General features: G+C 44.0%; 2 protein-coding genes across 10 annotated transcripts in view; both read right to left on the bottom strand.

Moving 5' to 3' along the window:
• The window catches only part of MAML1 (mastermind like transcriptional coactivator 1), a 44497-nt gene extending 42125 nt beyond the window's left edge, over window positions 1-2372 (bottom strand). The window contains exon 1 of the mRNA XM_016954439.4: window positions 1746-2372. Coding sequence (XP_016809928.2) covers window positions 1746-2081 — 336 coding nt within the window. The 5' untranslated portion in view covers window positions 2082-2372. The remainder of the gene's footprint in view (window positions 1-1745) is intronic.
• Window positions 2373-4272: 1900 nt separating this feature from the next.
• Window positions 4273-17002, bottom strand: part of CANX (calnexin) — a 51988-nt gene continuing 39258 nt past the window's right edge. For all 9 annotated transcript variants that reach the window (XM_054684856.2, XM_016954431.3, XM_063810992.1 and 6 more), the window contains 7 exons: window positions 15377-15490; window positions 14610-14766; window positions 12184-12399; window positions 11416-11535; window positions 10424-10550; window positions 8439-8518; window positions 4273-6606 (listed from right to left, as the gene is read on the bottom strand). In XM_054684856.2, coding sequence (XP_054540831.1) covers window positions 6553-6606; window positions 8439-8518; window positions 10424-10550; window positions 11416-11535; window positions 12184-12399; window positions 14610-14766; window positions 15377-15490 — 868 coding nt within the window. In that variant the 3' untranslated portion in view covers window positions 4273-6552. The remainder of the gene's footprint in view (window positions 6607-8438; window positions 8519-10423; window positions 10551-11415; window positions 11536-12183; window positions 12400-14609; window positions 14767-15376; window positions 15491-17002) is intronic.

Here is a 17002-nt window from a genome sequence, read left to right as displayed (position 1 = left end):
ATACTTTAAGTTTTAGGGTACATGTGTACAATGTGCAGGTTAGTTACATATGTATACATGTGCCATGCTGGTGCGCTGCACCCACTAACTCGTCATCTAGCATTAGGTATATCTCCCAATGCTATCCCTTCCCCCGAAATACTGTATTTTCATGTCCACACTCATTTCTTTTTATTCTTAAAAGAACCCTGGGGGTGGCACGGTGCGGTGGCTCATGCCTATAAGCTCAGCACTTTCAGAGGCCAAGTTGGAAGAAAGGATCACTTGAGCCCAGGAGTTCAAGACCAGCCTAGGCAATATAGTGAGACCCCATCTCTAACAGAAAAAAAACTTTTTTTATTTAGCCAGGCATGGTGGTGTGCAGCTGTGGTTGATCCCAGTTACTCAGGAGGCTGAGGCGGGAGGATTGAGGAGGCTGAGGCGGGAGGATTGAGGAGTCTTGAGCCAGGAAGGTTGAGGCTGCAGTGAGACATGACTGTGCCTCTGCACTCCAGCCTGGGCGACAGAGTGAGGGGAGGGCGGGGAAAGAACACGGGGAGATAATAAGCCCAACATGCCCCTAGTTTACAGATGAGAAAAGTGAAGATGAGAAGGCTTGACCAGTTGATACAATAAGCAATGAAATCTGAGTGGTTTTTTTTCCTTCTAACCCAGCAATTGAGGCTAGTGTGGAAGAGAATGAGAAAAATAATTCAACCAGAGCAGAGGACCTGTGAGGGACATTAAAAGATAGGTTAAGTCAGACTGGTCCCAAATGCCAAACTAAAGACTTTGAACTTCATCCTTTCAAGCAAGAGAAGGATTTCTAGCATTTCGAGAATAAGGAAGAAAGAAACTAAATGCCTACAGACTGGTTAGTTAGCTAGGGACAGGCACTGCAATAGCCCAGGTGAGAGATAATAAAAGTATGAATTTAAAAATACACATAACAAATTAGATTTTAACATTGGTTTTAAACTAAAATCCCCAAGAAAACCACTGAAAAACCTTGTCTCTTTTGTAAATCTGTTTCAGGAAGAAAAACCTCTAACCAACAAATTTCAGGAACATTTACTGAGAGCCCAAAGGGAGTAATAATTGACCAACAATCTAACATCATCAGAGATTTTAAACAGGCCTGATAAATTAAAACTAGAATTGTCAACAATATTGCAGGAATCTCAAATTCACAAAGTTCAGGCTACCTAAACAAGGAATACTTATATGCAACTCATTGAACATTTTACTAAGTTTTCCAAAGATTTCTTGATTTTCCATTCAGAGGAGTTTCAGTTGGTCAACCAAAGGCCGACTTATTTCCACATGAAAGCCCTGATCCTGCTTACAGCACAGGATCTTGTAAAGGGCAAGGACCCAATAAACATTTGCAGAATAAATGAGGCCAGGCCTACGGTGCAGGAACTCCCTCCATCACAGGCGACTCGAATGCTAGTCTATTTCGAATAAAGATCTCAACATCCCGGAATCAAGTCTGGAAGAAAAACCCTCCGGTTAGCGTTCGCCAGCCTTCCCAGGTCGGGCCTCCTGCAAGGCCCTCAAGGCGCTGTTTTCCCAAAGTAACGCCACCGTGCCACTTCCCGAAGATGACAACCTCTCAGCTCCCTGCCATGTTACCCTCTCTCCAGCCAGATCCGGGAGTCGCGGACGCCTGGGGAAGTCTCCCAGCAGCCCGATCCGCGTCAGAGGAAGCGTTTTCGGGAGAGGGGGCTGCCGCCACGACAAGCGCCTTCCCGCGCCCTACTCACCGTGGCCGGGCGGCCGTGCTCGGGGCCGTCAGCCGCGTCCAGGCGTGGGGCCGCGGCGGCGGGCGCCGGGGCCGGGGCGGCGGACGCCGGGGCCGTGGCGGCGGGCGGCTGCCTGTGCTTGCCGGCGCGCTTGGCCTTGGCCTGGATGCAGCGCTGGTGCAGGGCGAAGGTGTGTTGGCGCTCCAGCTCCAGGCGCTCGGGCGACACGGCCTCGTAGCGGGCCTCGCAGGTGCTGTGGTGGCGCCGGCACAGCTCGATGCGCCGGCGAAGGCGCTCCATGACCGCGCTGTGCCGCGGCAGCGCGAACTCCGCCATGGGGCAGGTGGGCAGCACCATGGGCCGCGGGCTGCACGGGCCGGGCCCGGGGCCGGGCCTCTCGGGGCCGGCTGGCACTGCGGGCTTCGCTCCCCGCGGCTACCCCTGTCCGCCTCACGGCCGCGCCATGCCCCCGAGGGCAGCGGAGCGGGCTCGCGCGCGGCGGCGGGTTTTCCTCCTGCCCCGCTCGGCCCGACCCCCAGCCGGCGCTTGCTGCCTACCTCAAGCCTCGGCCTGTCCCCACCGCCCCGGCCCCATTGTTTTCCGCGCTACCGCCGCGGCCGCCATCTTAAAATTGTTTTCGGGCCTCTCGGAAGAAGGCGGGGCCTCGGTAAGCGACCTTGTGCGTCACGACTGATGAGCAGGGGCCCTGGCCAATCAGAGAAGGAAGAACCGGCCGCCCGAGGGCGAGGGGAGGAGCACGCAAGAGGCGCGCTCGGGCGCCAGAGCGGTATTTAAAAGGAATTCTCAAGCGAAGGGCGGAGGGAAACCCCTGGGCGGGCCTTAGTCCTGGGGGCGGAGCTAAGCGTGACTGACAGGAGCCCGTCCAAGAGGCGGCTATTGGTTTCCTGCACAGCAGCCGCTGAAGGCAGGCCCTTCCGGCTACCCCGAGAAAAGGGGAATCTGGCAGGCGAGTGCGGCGCAGCTGGCCAGTCCCTGTCGCCCGCCTGGCAGTACAGAGACCTTTTTTTAAAATTATTTTTTAAATTTCGACTTTGATAAACTCTAAGTAGCCACGCTATTTTAATGTCAGCCGTTTTACTTTGACCTTATTCCTTGTATCCAGCCCCATAATTGGTCAGAATCGTCTAGTGAGCTGGTAGTTTCCTCTTGCAACATCCCGAATCACTGGTAGTTTCCACCTATTTGTAAAAGCCCGAGCAAGTTTCAAAAGTGCAGTATTACTCACTACTTAAAAAAAAAAGTCCAGAAGATGTGAGCAAAAGCATGCAAGAGTGCAGCTCCATTAGAGGGAACTGGAAATGCAAAGGACGACGTTTCACCACAACCACCGCCTTCCAGGCTCAAGCGATTCTCCTGCCTCAGCCTCCCGAGTAGCTGGGATTACAGGCATGCGCCACCACGCGCGGCTAATTTTGTATTTTTAGTAGAGACGGGGTGTCTCTATGTCGGTCAGGCTGGTCTCCCACTCCTGACCTCAGGTGATCCGCCCACCTCGGCCTTCCAAAGTACCGCGATTACAGGCGTGAGCCGCCGCGCTGGGCCAAAAACAGTCCTTTAGGTAAAACTGAGTTACTCAACAAAACCAAACCAAGACAAATTATGCCCCATTATTAAAACTAATAGGCAAAGGGGAGTAGAGGGACTGGAGCAATCAAACAGTTGTTAGTACTAAAACTAGATAGTGTGATGCCAAAGGATATCAGGAACTCTAGATATGGGCACTCTAATTGCTAAAACGTTAAGCAGGAGGTGGCAGGAGGCTGCACATTGAGATACACCATCAGTAGTTCAAACATTTGTTACTCTAGCTTTTTACTAGGGCTCATGAGGTTTTATTTTAAAATCAAGAGAAAACAACAATCAAATATGTCTTCATACAAACGCAGCAGAAAGATACAAATCCTAATGTTTTAAATGGAGAAAGTGGGCCACCAAGGCAAAAGTGCCATAATGCAGTCCTGCTTTTTTTTTTTTTTAGCATTCAAACAGAAATTTTACACCAGAATTAAACTATTTCTTAATAGAAAAAATAGTAACTAGGAGCACTACATTCTGTGTACATACTTTTCTTTAGTATGTAATCTAAAAATTTAATAGCACATAAAAAACTGGGCTAACTTTCAAAAATACCCCTAAAGTATTTAAGTATATGTAAAATAATGGAGTCTGATTCTGAACAAATAATTTTCTAATAAAAATTTCAAAGTTCAATGGTTCCCCTAAGTCTTAAAGAATATTATCTACAAATTATCAGTAGCATTCCCTCCTTTTCTGAGCTGCTGTCCACACTACTATACAACAGAAACTACTGCACCGCAATCACGTGGGCAGGAAGAGGCAAGGGCTAGACAGAAAAGACTGCATCAAACTCACGTGGTGAGATAAAAGTCATTATTTCACTGTCCATAAGTTTCTGCCTAGTAGTGAACTCTCACATAGCGGCCAATTATACGAAGATCAACCCACTAATTGAACATAGTCACACACACACACTGAAGGTTACTATGAAGAAATTCAGTCAAAAGCAGACACTTAACACAGGGCTTTAATGTAACACCATTTAGTAACATGACAAATTGAAAAGTGAGGAGTACTTTGTGGATAAGAAAATGGAGGAACACATCTGATGGAGAGTGGGCATTTGACAACAATGGAACAGGTAACCAGCATGTAAAATCAAAATATAAGTGTCTTTTTAAGAGCTGAAAGCTGCTGCTGGTCATTCATTAATGTGTCAGACATTTAATCAGGATGCTGGACCTTCAAAATAACTGAAAAAAGAACAGAGAAAAGGCGTTTTTGTTTTCAACAAACTTTACTAAATAACCCTGGAAAGGCAATGAACGATCTGACAATTTAAGCTCTAATGATTTAAAGCTCAGCTAGAAGAAAGTGAGGCATGACATATACTGTCAACGGAGGGTGAAGGAGGCAGATTTCTGGAAATGCAATGATCCCACACATTTGCTTCAAGGAGAAACCTGCAGACATATTTTCAGGTCTTGCTAAGTAACAACTGTTTATTTGTAATCAATACATTTGGGAAAGTCTGCTATGTAGCTAAGGTCACTGTGACCACAGAACAACAGATGAAAAGGAAAAAGCACTGAACAGCAAGAAAAATACATCCCATCCTCAAAAGAATTTAAGTGAACCAGTTTAAAAAGAAAAAAAAATAGATACAGCCTTCATCTTTTACAAATATATTTCCTTCCCAATATCTTCCCAATATAAACACTGTGGAGTGTTTATATATTCAGTGCAAGAAACAGTATCATCGGTACATTTGAAAGCCTCTAAAGAACAACTGAAGCTAAAGTAATATCAAACTCTGAATACGTTTCAGTGTAGAGTAATAATAACATTATTACACTATAGTGGTGTGGGAGAGGCTCTGATAGCACCCATCTGCATTCCGCATGAAAAAACAAACCTAAGATCACTTTTTTAAAAATTCTACAAGCCACGTTAAAAAAAAATTTGAACAGGACTGCTTTATTGTGTAATTTATGACACAACTGTTACATGAATTGCAAATGAAGGCTTAAAATATTTAGCAGCTACAAAAAAAATCAGATAACTCATGCTTCATGTCACTCCTCCCACAAATACTTCTAGTCTGTTCAACTGCAGTCAATTCTGTATTGGCTTGCCTGTGAATTAGACTTCTAAAGTCTTTACACAGAGTAAAAGAAATGGATAAAAATTAAAGTATTTTTCTCTACTTTGTATCAATGTATTCTATTCTGTACTTTGACCCTGGAAAGGTATGGGTCTGCTTAAAAGAAAGAAGAAACACACACGTAATCACAATAAAGCTTAACATTATGCAGGGCTTATAATCATTTTCAGCAACGGACTGCAAGCTGCACTGTGAAGAAAATGCATAGCAGAGGAGAAAGCTGGGGATTTGAGGAAATAGGTAAGGAAAACAGTGTCAACACACAGTGGAAGAAGTGATGAAGACATCTATTCCGGAGCTCACGTGCCATGCCCTGCTAGCGTTCCTTAACAAGCCACCTGCTCCAGAAGGCCACAGCCTGACCCTCCCAAGTGGAATATGAATGCCCAAGTGCCACATGAAGCCACCTCCTCCACTACCTGCAAAGCTGTCTGGGAACTGAGCTACAGAACACACACACTTTCTGGTCTAACAAACATCAAGTGAAAGAATTTTTTCTTATATATCTATTTTTAATACAACTTAAACGCAACTTTTATATGAATTTGGGCTTCTATTCAGTCCCTCTCCTCAATTTCCTTAGGAGGAACTGAATAATGGAAGCAAACAAAACAAGATTCTAACCACAAATGACTGCACTTTAAACGTGATTATCAATTTTGAGGGACAGAGATGCGAATGTTTTACAATACCAAACTTTAAAAAAAATCTATTATAAAAACTGCAACTCATCTCCCTAACATTTTTAAATGGTGGTATTATGTTTGCACAAACAGATTAATACATTAAATTAAGCCAAGATCTTAAAGACTGGCAAAGTTCTATCATTCTATTTTAAAAACAAAGATGTTAAAAAAAAAAAAGTTAGTTTGCTTCATGTTACATTTCACAACCATTATGTTAAATGTTTTCTTTTCTACAGAAACAGGGTCCTTTATATCACAACTGCAAGTATTTACTGCTAGATGTTTAAAGTTACACAGACTAGTGTTCAACTGGAGCCTGCTGATGGTGATGTCTTGAAGTTTTCTGAATGTCAACCTAAGGTGTGCCAGGTCCTCTCCTAGGACCACTCTTGCAGGGGAGGAGGGAGAAGAAATCACAGATCAAGCTCTTAAGATTGTTTCACTCTCTTCGTGGCTTTCTGTTTCTTGGTGATCTGTTCAAAATTTCATCCTCCTATTGATTGAAAAGAAAAGAAATTCATTATAATTAGCACATTTAAAAAATAATAAAAGTTCACCATATTTTCAAGATCAGCCAGGCTGAGGGTAACTTATTTGAGGAAAAAAATGAGGAAAATGATTAGAAGAAAATGCACCAAGAAGAATGGTTGTCTCAGAGGTGGTGGAATTATGCCTACTCTAATTCAGTTTAGTCTTTATTGTTTTCTATAAACATACACTTTTCTCAATCTAACCCATAAACATTTTCTTAAAAAACGATCAGACACTGCGATTTCTTAATCTTGCTTAATCCCAAACAATCTACTGGCCTATGGCACACTAGCCCCATTCTGAGGATAAGAAACCAAGGATTCATGAAGATGGAAGGCTATCCAAGTAGACTGACTCCAAGGCTGCTGCTCTGTACTCTATCACAAGTTGCTAAGATTGTAAATTACCCTATGAAAATATTCCCTTTTTTTAAATGCACCAGCAACTTTTTAACGTGTGAGGGAGTTTGGGGGAAACATGGTCTCTACTTTTAAGAATTGCATTCTAGTTAAGACAGAACATATCCATGGAAAATATACAAAAGATACAGATAGCAATGACCTTTATTAATAGGAAGGCAGAGTTGTAGCTGAAAGTAAAACCTGAGGAGAGCTTTCCGGGAGAGACCAGATTTAGACACAGAGGTGCTGGGTAAAGGACTTTAGTAAGCACTGGTACAGACAGTGACTGTCCCCTTTCTCTCATACTGTATATATCCAATCTACCACAAAACCAAGATCCAGATCTCCAACTAGTTCTCATACCCTCTGTTCCTCTCCTGTCACCCTTTGTGGGGCCACCGTATCTTTCCTAGATGATTACAGGGACCTCCTAACTGGTCGCCCTGATTCTCCCTGGTATATAGGAAACACAGCAGACACAGTCATCACCCTGTGACACCTGTGTCCAGTAGCCTGTGATGGCTGCCCGCTTCACTAGGAGGGAAAGCCAAGTCCACACAACAGCCTGTCTAACCTGGAGCCTTCTCCACCCTTCTTTTCTCCACTCTCTCTGTCCACTCACCATACTGGCCTTGTAGACAACCACTTTAGGCCTCAATACTGGCTGTTCTCTGTGCCTGGAATGCTCTTCCCACTTACATCCCCATGGAAAAGTTCTCTGCCTCTTTCAAGTATTTGGTTCGATGTCATCTTTTGAGTAAGGTTTTAACATGGTGACCCGCCTACCTCTAGCACTTTTAGTATCTTTTCCTGTTTTAATTATTCATCGTTTCTCACTTCCTAATACACTGTGTTGTTTACTTCCTTAAAATGTTTACTGCTCATTGCCTGTTTCCCCCAAGTAGAATTTAAGCTCCCTAAAGGCAGAGTATCTTTGTCTGTCTTACTCACTGACAATGCCTGGCACAAAATGGGCACTCGACAAATGTCAGTTAAATGAATGAATGAACGCATCTATGGACAACGGGGACAAAAAGTTTAGAACACAGTGATTTGTGTAAGAAATACTTTTCAGGGCACAGTGAGGAGAGGCAAATAGACTGTTAATGACCCGAAGTTTCCTTCTTAGCAAGCATTTTATTTTCCCCCTATAACCTTCTGCTTATTTCAGAAAATGATTTTCAGCTAAAAAGATACTTCTGAGATTAATATGTAGCTTAAAATTATCAAACAAAACACTGACCTGTATCACAAAGAATCCCACTTCAACAAAATTGGCTTTAACAGAATTTTTACTGCCATAAGCCACTGTAAACTACCCTATTAAAATATTCCCTTTATATAAATGTACCTTCAACTTGGAAAAACAAAATGTGTGACCCCTTTCCTTTACCTCTGCTTTAGGTTTTCTGTCTTCCTCCTCTTGACTGACAGTGCCACCATCTTCTTCAGCATCACTTTTCTGTTTCTCTTCTAAGACAGAAGTTAAACAACTGAGCAAAACCTTATTATTTTTGGTGATTATATTAGCATTAGAACACATCTCTAGATCTACAATTTTTTTTTTTTTTTTTTTGGAGACAGAGTCTTGCTCTGTCGCCCAGGCTGGAGTGCAGTGGCGCGATCTCGGCTCACTGCAAACTCCGCCTCCCGGGTTCACGCCATTCTCCTGCCGCAGTGTTCTGAATAGCTGGGACTACAGGCGCCCGCCACCACGCCCGGCTAACTTTTTTTATTTTTAGTAGAGACGGGGTTTCACCGTGTTAGCCAGGATGGTCTCGATCTCCTGACCTCATGATCTCCTCGGTGGCCTCCCAAAGTGCTGGGATTACAGGTGTGAGCCACCGCGCCCGGCCACTATTTTTTTTGAGATCGACTTTGCTTGTCACCCAGGTTGGAGTGCAATGGCATGATCTCGGCTCACTGCAACCTCTGCCTCCAGGTTCAAGTGGTTCTCCTACCTCAGCCTCCGGAGTAGCCAGGATTACAGGTGCCCACCACCACACCTGGCTAATTTTTGTATTTTTAGTGAAACGGGGTTTCACCATGTTGGCGAGGCTGATCTCGAACTCCTGACCTCAGGTGATCCACCCACCTTGGCCTCCCAAAGTGCTGGGATTATAGGCATGAGCCACCTTGCTCGGCCAACAATTTTTTTTTTTTTTTTTTTGAGACTCAGTCTCGCTCTGTCGCCAGGCTGGAGTGCAGTGGCGCAATCTCGGCTCACTGCAACCTCTGCCTTCCGGGTTCAAGTGATTCTCCTGCTTCAGCCTCCCGAATAGGTGGGACTACAGGTGCCCGCCATCATGCCTGGCTAACTTTTTTATTTTAAGTAGAGACGGGGCTTCACTGTGTTGGCCAGGATGGTCTTCATCTCTTGACCTCGTGATCCACCCACCTCGGCCTCCCAAAGTGCTGGGATTACAGGCGTGAGCCACCATGCCTGGCCAACAATTTTTTTTTTTTTTTTTTTTTTTTTGAGACAGCGTCTTGCTCTGTCACCCAGGCTGGAGTGCAGTGGCCCAATCTCGGCTCACTGTAAGCTCTGCCTTCCCAGGTTCACGCCATTCTCCTGCCTCAGCCTCCTGAGTAGCTGGGACTACAGGCACCTGCCACCATGCCCGGCTAATTTTTGTATTTTTAGTAGAGACGGGGTTTCACCGTGTTAGCCAGGATGGTCTCGACCTCCTGACCTCGTGATCTGCCTGCTTCGGCCCCCCAAAGTGCTGGAATTACAGGCGTGAGCCACCGCACCTGGCCAACAATTTTTTTTTTAAGAGACAGGATCTCGCTGGGTCTGGTGGCTCACGCCTGTAATCCCAACACTTTGGGAGGCCCAGGTGGGAAAATTGCTTGAATCCGGGAGGCAAAGGCTGCAGTGAACCGAGATCACACCACTGCACTCCAGCCTGGGCAACAGGGCCAGACCATATCAAATAAATAAATCAATAAACAAACAAACAAACAAACAGCTGAGCATGGTAGCGCATGCCTGTGGTCCCAGCTACTTGGCGGGGTGCTGAGGTAGGAGGATCACTTGAACCTATTAAGGTCAAGGCTGCAGTGAACTGTGATTGTGCCACTGCACTCCAACCTGAGTGACAGAGTGGGACCTTGTCTTAAAAAATAAAAAAGAGAGAGAGAGAGAGACAGGGTCTCACTCTGTTGCTCAGCTGGAGTGCAGTGGCACTATCCTGGCTGACTACAGCCTTAAACTCCTGGGCTCAAGTGATTTTCCTGCTTCAGCCTCCCAAAGTGCTGGGATTACAGGCTTGAGCCACCACGCCTGGCTAAAAACAATCCTTAACTTGACTGTAAAGGTTGAACAACATCGTAGGGTCTTGGCTTAAAGCAGATTTTCTGGACTCTGTTTCTTACCAAGTTTCTCTTCTCCTTCCTCCTCCTCATCTCCCTTGTCCTTTTCCTCTTCCTTCTCTTCTTCCTCTTCCTTCACATCCGGTTGAGGTGCATCAGTTTTCTTATACTCCATAGCACTGGTCTGTTTCTGAAATGTTCCCCAAAGTACAATTTTGTTTACATGTTCATGTATTATGTTATATAATTCCTGAATGCCTACAGGCAAAGTTCTGTTCCAGGCTGTATACAGGGATAGATATACAGAAACGAATAGGATGTAATTCCTACCCTGAAGAGTGTGTATGTACGTGTGTGTATGCACATGCGCTTGTGTGTTTCAAGGTAGAACAATAAAAACAAAAGGGCCAGGCAGGAAAATAAAGGTCAAAAAAGTCAAGGTGACTGAGGCACCGATACACAGAATAGTGGCTGAGGCTGGAAAAGGAACTTGGGATCCAGTTACAAAGTGCTATGAATGCCAGATGAAGCATAATCCTCATTTAGCAGAAGTAGAGCCCAAAATAAGACTTTCTTTTTTTATGATAGCATGCAAAAAAGGCTAAACAAGAAAAACTAACAATAAGGCTGTGGTACCCCAACATACTGTTTTGAGAGTGGGGAAGGTGAAGGCAGAATGGATAATGAGGAATCAAAGACTGAATTACAAAGAATAGAAATAGCTATAGCAGCAGGCAAAGCTGATTATTGCCCAAGTGGCTAGTTTTGTATCTAAGTTTATTGTTTTTTTTAGAAAGTTGCTGCCAAACACTATGGAGAGTAACAGATTAGGATAAATAATAATAGCAACCAAGGGGCTATAAATCCTGCTCCCATCTAGGCACAATAAACGGCCACTGAGGAACAGTAAGTAAGGTTTCTGCAGTCAACACCAAACATGGCTTGGTCATTACTGAGCCACTACAAAGAAAACCTCAGGCAACATATCTTAGTTATTTTTAATAATCACTAGAGTGATGTCTCTAAAATTGATTCTAAAAAAAAAAACTTCCTACCTTTCCAGAACAGCAGAAGAGGATAACCAGGAACACAGGAAGGGCTACAGTTAGAATATAGACTACCCACAGCCATGGGCGCTCTTCGGCTGCCTCGATCATCTGCCCCACAACGCCTGGCTGAAAAACAAGACAGGACTGATTGAAAGTTCCGGCTTTTGACACCAAACATAGGCCGTGCTGTTTTTCTGCAGTTCAGTTATGGCATGGCACTACGCAGGACCTTCTTTTTCAGAGAAAATGCTCATAAAATGTAAAAAAGAAATTAGAGAAAGCCTCCATCCTCTTGCTCTCCTTATAATCAAGATGATTTCACTCTCATAGGTGCAAAAGCTGGCTTCTACATCACCTGCAAAAGGCTCCCTTAACCTCAGGATCCAGTGAATTTCTTATCTCAGTATCCCTGGCTCTCCAATTCTTAGATCGGCCACATGACCAGTTGTTTGAAAATTCTGTATGTAGTGTAAACCGAGATTCAACATATAAGAATGTATTAAAATATAGCCTAAATGACAAATTTCAAAATATATACCCAGACAAATAATAAAAAAAAAAAAAACCTGAACATAACACAAATAGACTCTAAAGCCACTACATTAGACTAATGAAATCATGCCCCAAAACCCAATATTGTGTCTTTTGCAGGCATATGGTTATACTTTTTATGCCAATATTGCCAAATGAAGAAAAAAAACCTTAACACAGACTTTCACAAAATAACAGCTCCTTACAATAACAGACACAAATGCACAAGCAGCAAACACGAACCTCAGCAGCCCCATCAGCAGCTTTCTTCAGGCCCCATCCATCATTGGCCCAATCATCAACTATTCTTCGATCAGCACAAATGATAAAGTTGTCAAAAAAAATGTCAGAGGTCATGGACCACAGCTCCAAACCAATAGCACTAAAAGGAGTCATTCTGAAAGGTTCCAGATCTTCAAAGAAATCTGGATTTGGTATTTTCCTGGGTTTCCAGATTCCCTAGAAAAAAAAAGTTTCAGAAAATCATTTCAGATAATGATCAACAAAAGTTTATGGTGAATCTACTGTAAGAGAAATTTTGCATGAACAATGGAGAGAAATGCCAACTTCATGAAACTTGAAATAAGCAACAGGAAAATAAATAACAAATGCTACAGATTATTTTACGCACTCTGCCTCTAAGACTGCAGGATTCCAACTACTTCCAATTTCTACTATCACCCATGACCTTGGTCCAAACCAACCCCTCAAGTTCCTGGCCCATTCAACAGCCTCCACTCTTAGCAACTGCTAATGAGAGTGGGAGCATAAGTCAGTACGTACTTCTTCAGTGGTGATTTAAAATAAAACGCACATGATCATCAACCAGCAATTCACTTCTAGATAACTACCTAGAGAAATACTCACAACATACACCCAGACATGTACAAGGATTATTACAGCAGCAGTGACTCTGAAAGCAAAAGTGACAATCCACCTAAATGGCCACCAACAGGAGAACAACTAAAGGGCAACTTCTTTTTCACTGTAACCTCTGCCTCCTGTGTTCAAGTGATCCTTGTGCCTCCGCCTCGTGCCTAAGCAGCTGGGACTACAGGCGTGTGCCACCATACCAGGCCAATTTTTGTGCTTTTAGTAGAGATGGTGTTTCACTGTGTTGGCCAGGCTGGTCTCGAATGGCTGATCTCAGGTGATCCACCCACCTCAGCCTCTCAAGTGCTGGGATTATAGGCGTGAGCCACTACGACCAGCCTAAAGGGCAACTTTTTTAAAGTCAAACTTTTATCTTATTGTTTGACTACACAATTAAAAATACATTCACATAACATCTTTAACGACTATGAGGAAAAAAATAAAAAATTTACAAACAGAAAAACATATATTAGTATTTGTATATATACATATACTATGCCAAGATCCTGCTGAAATGTTTTCACAGTATCAGACCAGCTTCTCCTGTTTCTGTATATGTATATACATATATTAGTATTTGTATATAAAGTACAAATTAATGATTATAAATAATTTTAATTGCCACTCTTTGTAGAGATTATAAATAATTTTACTTGGCTAGAAAGATAAAAGGAACAAAGGTCTGAGGGTGTACATTTTTGCATGAGGCCTAAAGCCTCACAACCTTACTACTTGTATCCTTACCATCTCTTTTGGGCCTCAGTCTTTTTATAGTTGCAAGCATTGAGGCCAAGCAGTGAGCTGACTTGATGTAGTCAAGATGCTGACTCAAACCACAGTCCTCTACCCACCACATCACAGATTGTCCAGACTCAGCTGTGGATCCTATGGCTGAAGCAACCCTGGCACCCAAGAGCAGGGTACCCAAATCAACAGTTTCCCATTTCTCTTTTGTTTTTAAATATAGTTACAAAGCAACTATGAAAGTTATTCTTGGCTGGGCACAGTGGCTCCCGCCTGAAACCCCAGGACTTCGAAAGGCGAAGGCAGGTGGATCACCTGAGGTCAGGAGTTCGAGACCAGCCTGGCCAACATGGCAAAGCCCCGTCTCTACTAAAAATACAAAAAATCAGCCAGGTGAGGTGAGCACACCTGTGCTCCCAGCTACTCGGGAGGCTGAGTCAGGAGAATTGCTTGAACCCAGGAGGTGGAGGTGGCAGTGTGCCGAGACTGAGCCATTGCACTCCAGCCTGGCCACTAGAGTGAGACTCAGTCTCAAAAAAAGAAAGTTGACCAGATGCAGTGGCTCACGCCTGTAATCCCAGCACTTTAGGAGGTTGAGGTGGGCGGATCGCGAGGTCAGGAGTTCAAGACCAGCCTGGCCAACATGGTGAAACACCATCTCTGCTAAAAATATAAAAATTAGCCAGGCGTGGTGGCAGGCACCTGTAATCCCAGCTACTCGGGAGTCTGAGGCAAGAGAATCGCTTGAAACCGGAAGGCAGAGGTTGCAGTGAGGCGAGATCACACCACTGCCCTCCAGCCTGGGTAGAAGAGCGAAACTCCATCTCAAAAATAAATAAATAAAGTTAAAGAAAGTTATTCACTCCAGTTTCTAGGTTTATCTTTGCAATACCTAACCCATTAAGCTCTCTTTCAACTTAGGAAGTCTACTTTCTGCTTTTAATTCAACAGCTTGAATATAATGACCAACCTGGCAGCCTTACTCTAGATAAAACTTCTATCTGAATACAAACAGATTAATGAAAGCAACTCAACCATCAAGAGGCACAAACCTGGTAACTGGGATTGTCAATCATAGGAGGCTTCCATTTGCCTTTATAATTGGGGTTGTCAATCATAGGTCGCTGCCAGACACCACATCCAGGGGCTGACTCACATTTAGGGTTGGCAATCTGAGGAGCCTCCCATTCTCCATCCATGTCTTCATCCCTATGGAGGTACAAACAACAAATTATAAACAGGTTCTGTGATGCAGGACTATGAACAGCTGGCTGGCCCAGGGCTGCCAAGATCCTGCTGAAATGTTTTCACAGTATCAGACCAGCTTCTCCTGTATTTCCAGTAATAACAGTTTTTCAGGAAAAATTTATTTTTTAAAAAAGAAGAAAATATAATTAAAATTGTCAAATTCTACCCTGAAATTAGGGAACTTGGCTATATTTAAGATTGACTTCAATAAAAACAGGTAACTTATGCTGGGTGTGGTGGCTCACGCCTGTAATCCCAGCACTTTGGGAGGCCAAGGCAGACAGATCATTTGAGGTCAGGACTTTGAGACCAGCCTGGCCAACACGGCGAAAGTCCGTCTCTACTAAAAATACAAAAAATACAAAAATTTGCCGGGTGTGGTGGCACCCACCTGTAATCCCAGCTACTCGCAAGGCTGATGGAGGAGAATCACTTGAACCCAGGAGGTGAAAGTTGCAGTGAGCCGAAACTGCGCCACTGAACTCCAGCTTGGGAGACAGAGTGAGACTCCATCTCAAAAAAAACAAACAAAAAAACCAGGTAATTAAAAAAAATTAACTGAAGTTCTTACCAATCCTCAGGTTTCTCTGCGTCTGGATCAGGTACATACTCAGGCTCATCATCTAACCAGCCTTCGGGTTTTGTGGCCTCTTCATCTGGAATCTTAGCAGGGGCATCTTCATCCCTTAAACACAAAAGAAAAAGCCAGTTATGACAACACTGGTCACAGTATAGTACCACTTTGTGGATCAGAACAGAGTATTCTAAAAAAATTTGTTTTTAATCTCAAAATTTAAAATAATTCCTCTTAGAAAATACTTGTAAATCATATATCTGCTAAGGGCCTAGTAAAATAACTGTTTACAACTCAATAATATAAAGACAACCCAATTTAAAAATGGGCAAATGATTTTAATAGACATTTCTCCAAAGAAGACATACGAATGTAAAAATATACAATACGAACACACAATAAGCACACGAAAAGATGCTTAACATCATTAGCCATCAGGGAAATGGCAAATCAAAATGATACCACTTAGTACCAAGTTGGCTCTAATAAAAAAGACTCATAAAAACAAATGCTGGAAAGAACGCAGAGAAACTGAAACCCTCATACACTGCTGGTGGGAAAGTAAAATGGTACTGCTGATTTGGAAAACAGTTTGGCAGTTTCTCAAAAAGTTAGTTACCACATGACCCAGCAATTCCACTTTTAGGTATATATACCCAAGAGAAATGAAAATATATATCTATAGCTAGACAGAGTGGCTCATGCCTGTAATCTCAGCACTTTGGGAGGCCGAGGCAGGAGGATCACTTGAGGCCACACCAGCCTGGGCAACAAGGTGAAACCCAGTCTCTAGTAAAAAAAAATACACAAGGCCAGGTGCGGTGGCTCACACCTGTAATCCCAGCACTTTGGGAGGCCAAGGCGGGTGGATCACCTGAGGACAGGAGTTCGAGATCAGCCTGACCAATATGATGACACCCTGTCTCTACCAAAAAATACAAAAATTAAGCCAGGTGTAGTGGCTCATGCCTGTAATCCTAGCACTTTGGGAGGCCAAGGTGGGCAGATCACCCGAGGTCGGGAGTTTGAGACCAGCCTGACCAACATGGAGAAACCCCATCTCTACTAAAAATACAAAATTAGCTGGGCGTGGTGGCACATGCCTGTAATCCCAGCTACTCAGGAGGCTGAGGCAGGAAAATCACTTGAAACCGGGAGGCAGAGGTTGTGGTGAGCCAAGATCACGCCACTGCACTCCAGCCTGGGCGACAAGAGCGAAGCTCCGTCTCAAAAAAAAAAAGAAAAAACATGCACAGCCAGGCACAGTGGCACACGCCTGTAATCCCAGCACTTTGGGAGGCTGAGGCTGGTAAATCACTTGACATCAGAATTTTGAGACCATCCTGGCCAACATGGTGAAATCCCATCTCTACTAAAAATACAAGAATTTTTTGTAGTAGTGCGCGCTTGTAGTCCCAGCTACTTGGAGGGTGAGGCACGAGTGCAGTGGTGCACGCTTGTAGTCCCAGCTACTTGGGACGCTGAGGCACGAGAATCGTTTGAACCCGGGAGGCAGAGGTTGCAGTGAGCCGAGATCGTGCCACTGCACTCCAGCCTGGGTGACAAAACGAGACTCTGTCTCAACAAACAAAAAACCCATAAAAATTAGCCAGGCGTGCATAC

Source organism: Pan troglodytes, chromosome 4 (assembly GCF_028858775.2).
Source record: "Pan troglodytes isolate AG18354 chromosome 4, NHGRI_mPanTro3-v2.0_pri, whole genome shotgun sequence".
Lineage (NCBI taxonomy): Eukaryota > Metazoa > Chordata > Mammalia > Primates > Hominidae > Pan > Pan troglodytes.
The sequence above is the reverse complement of the archived record's forward strand: the minus strand, read 5'-3'. Positions and strand labels throughout refer to the sequence as shown.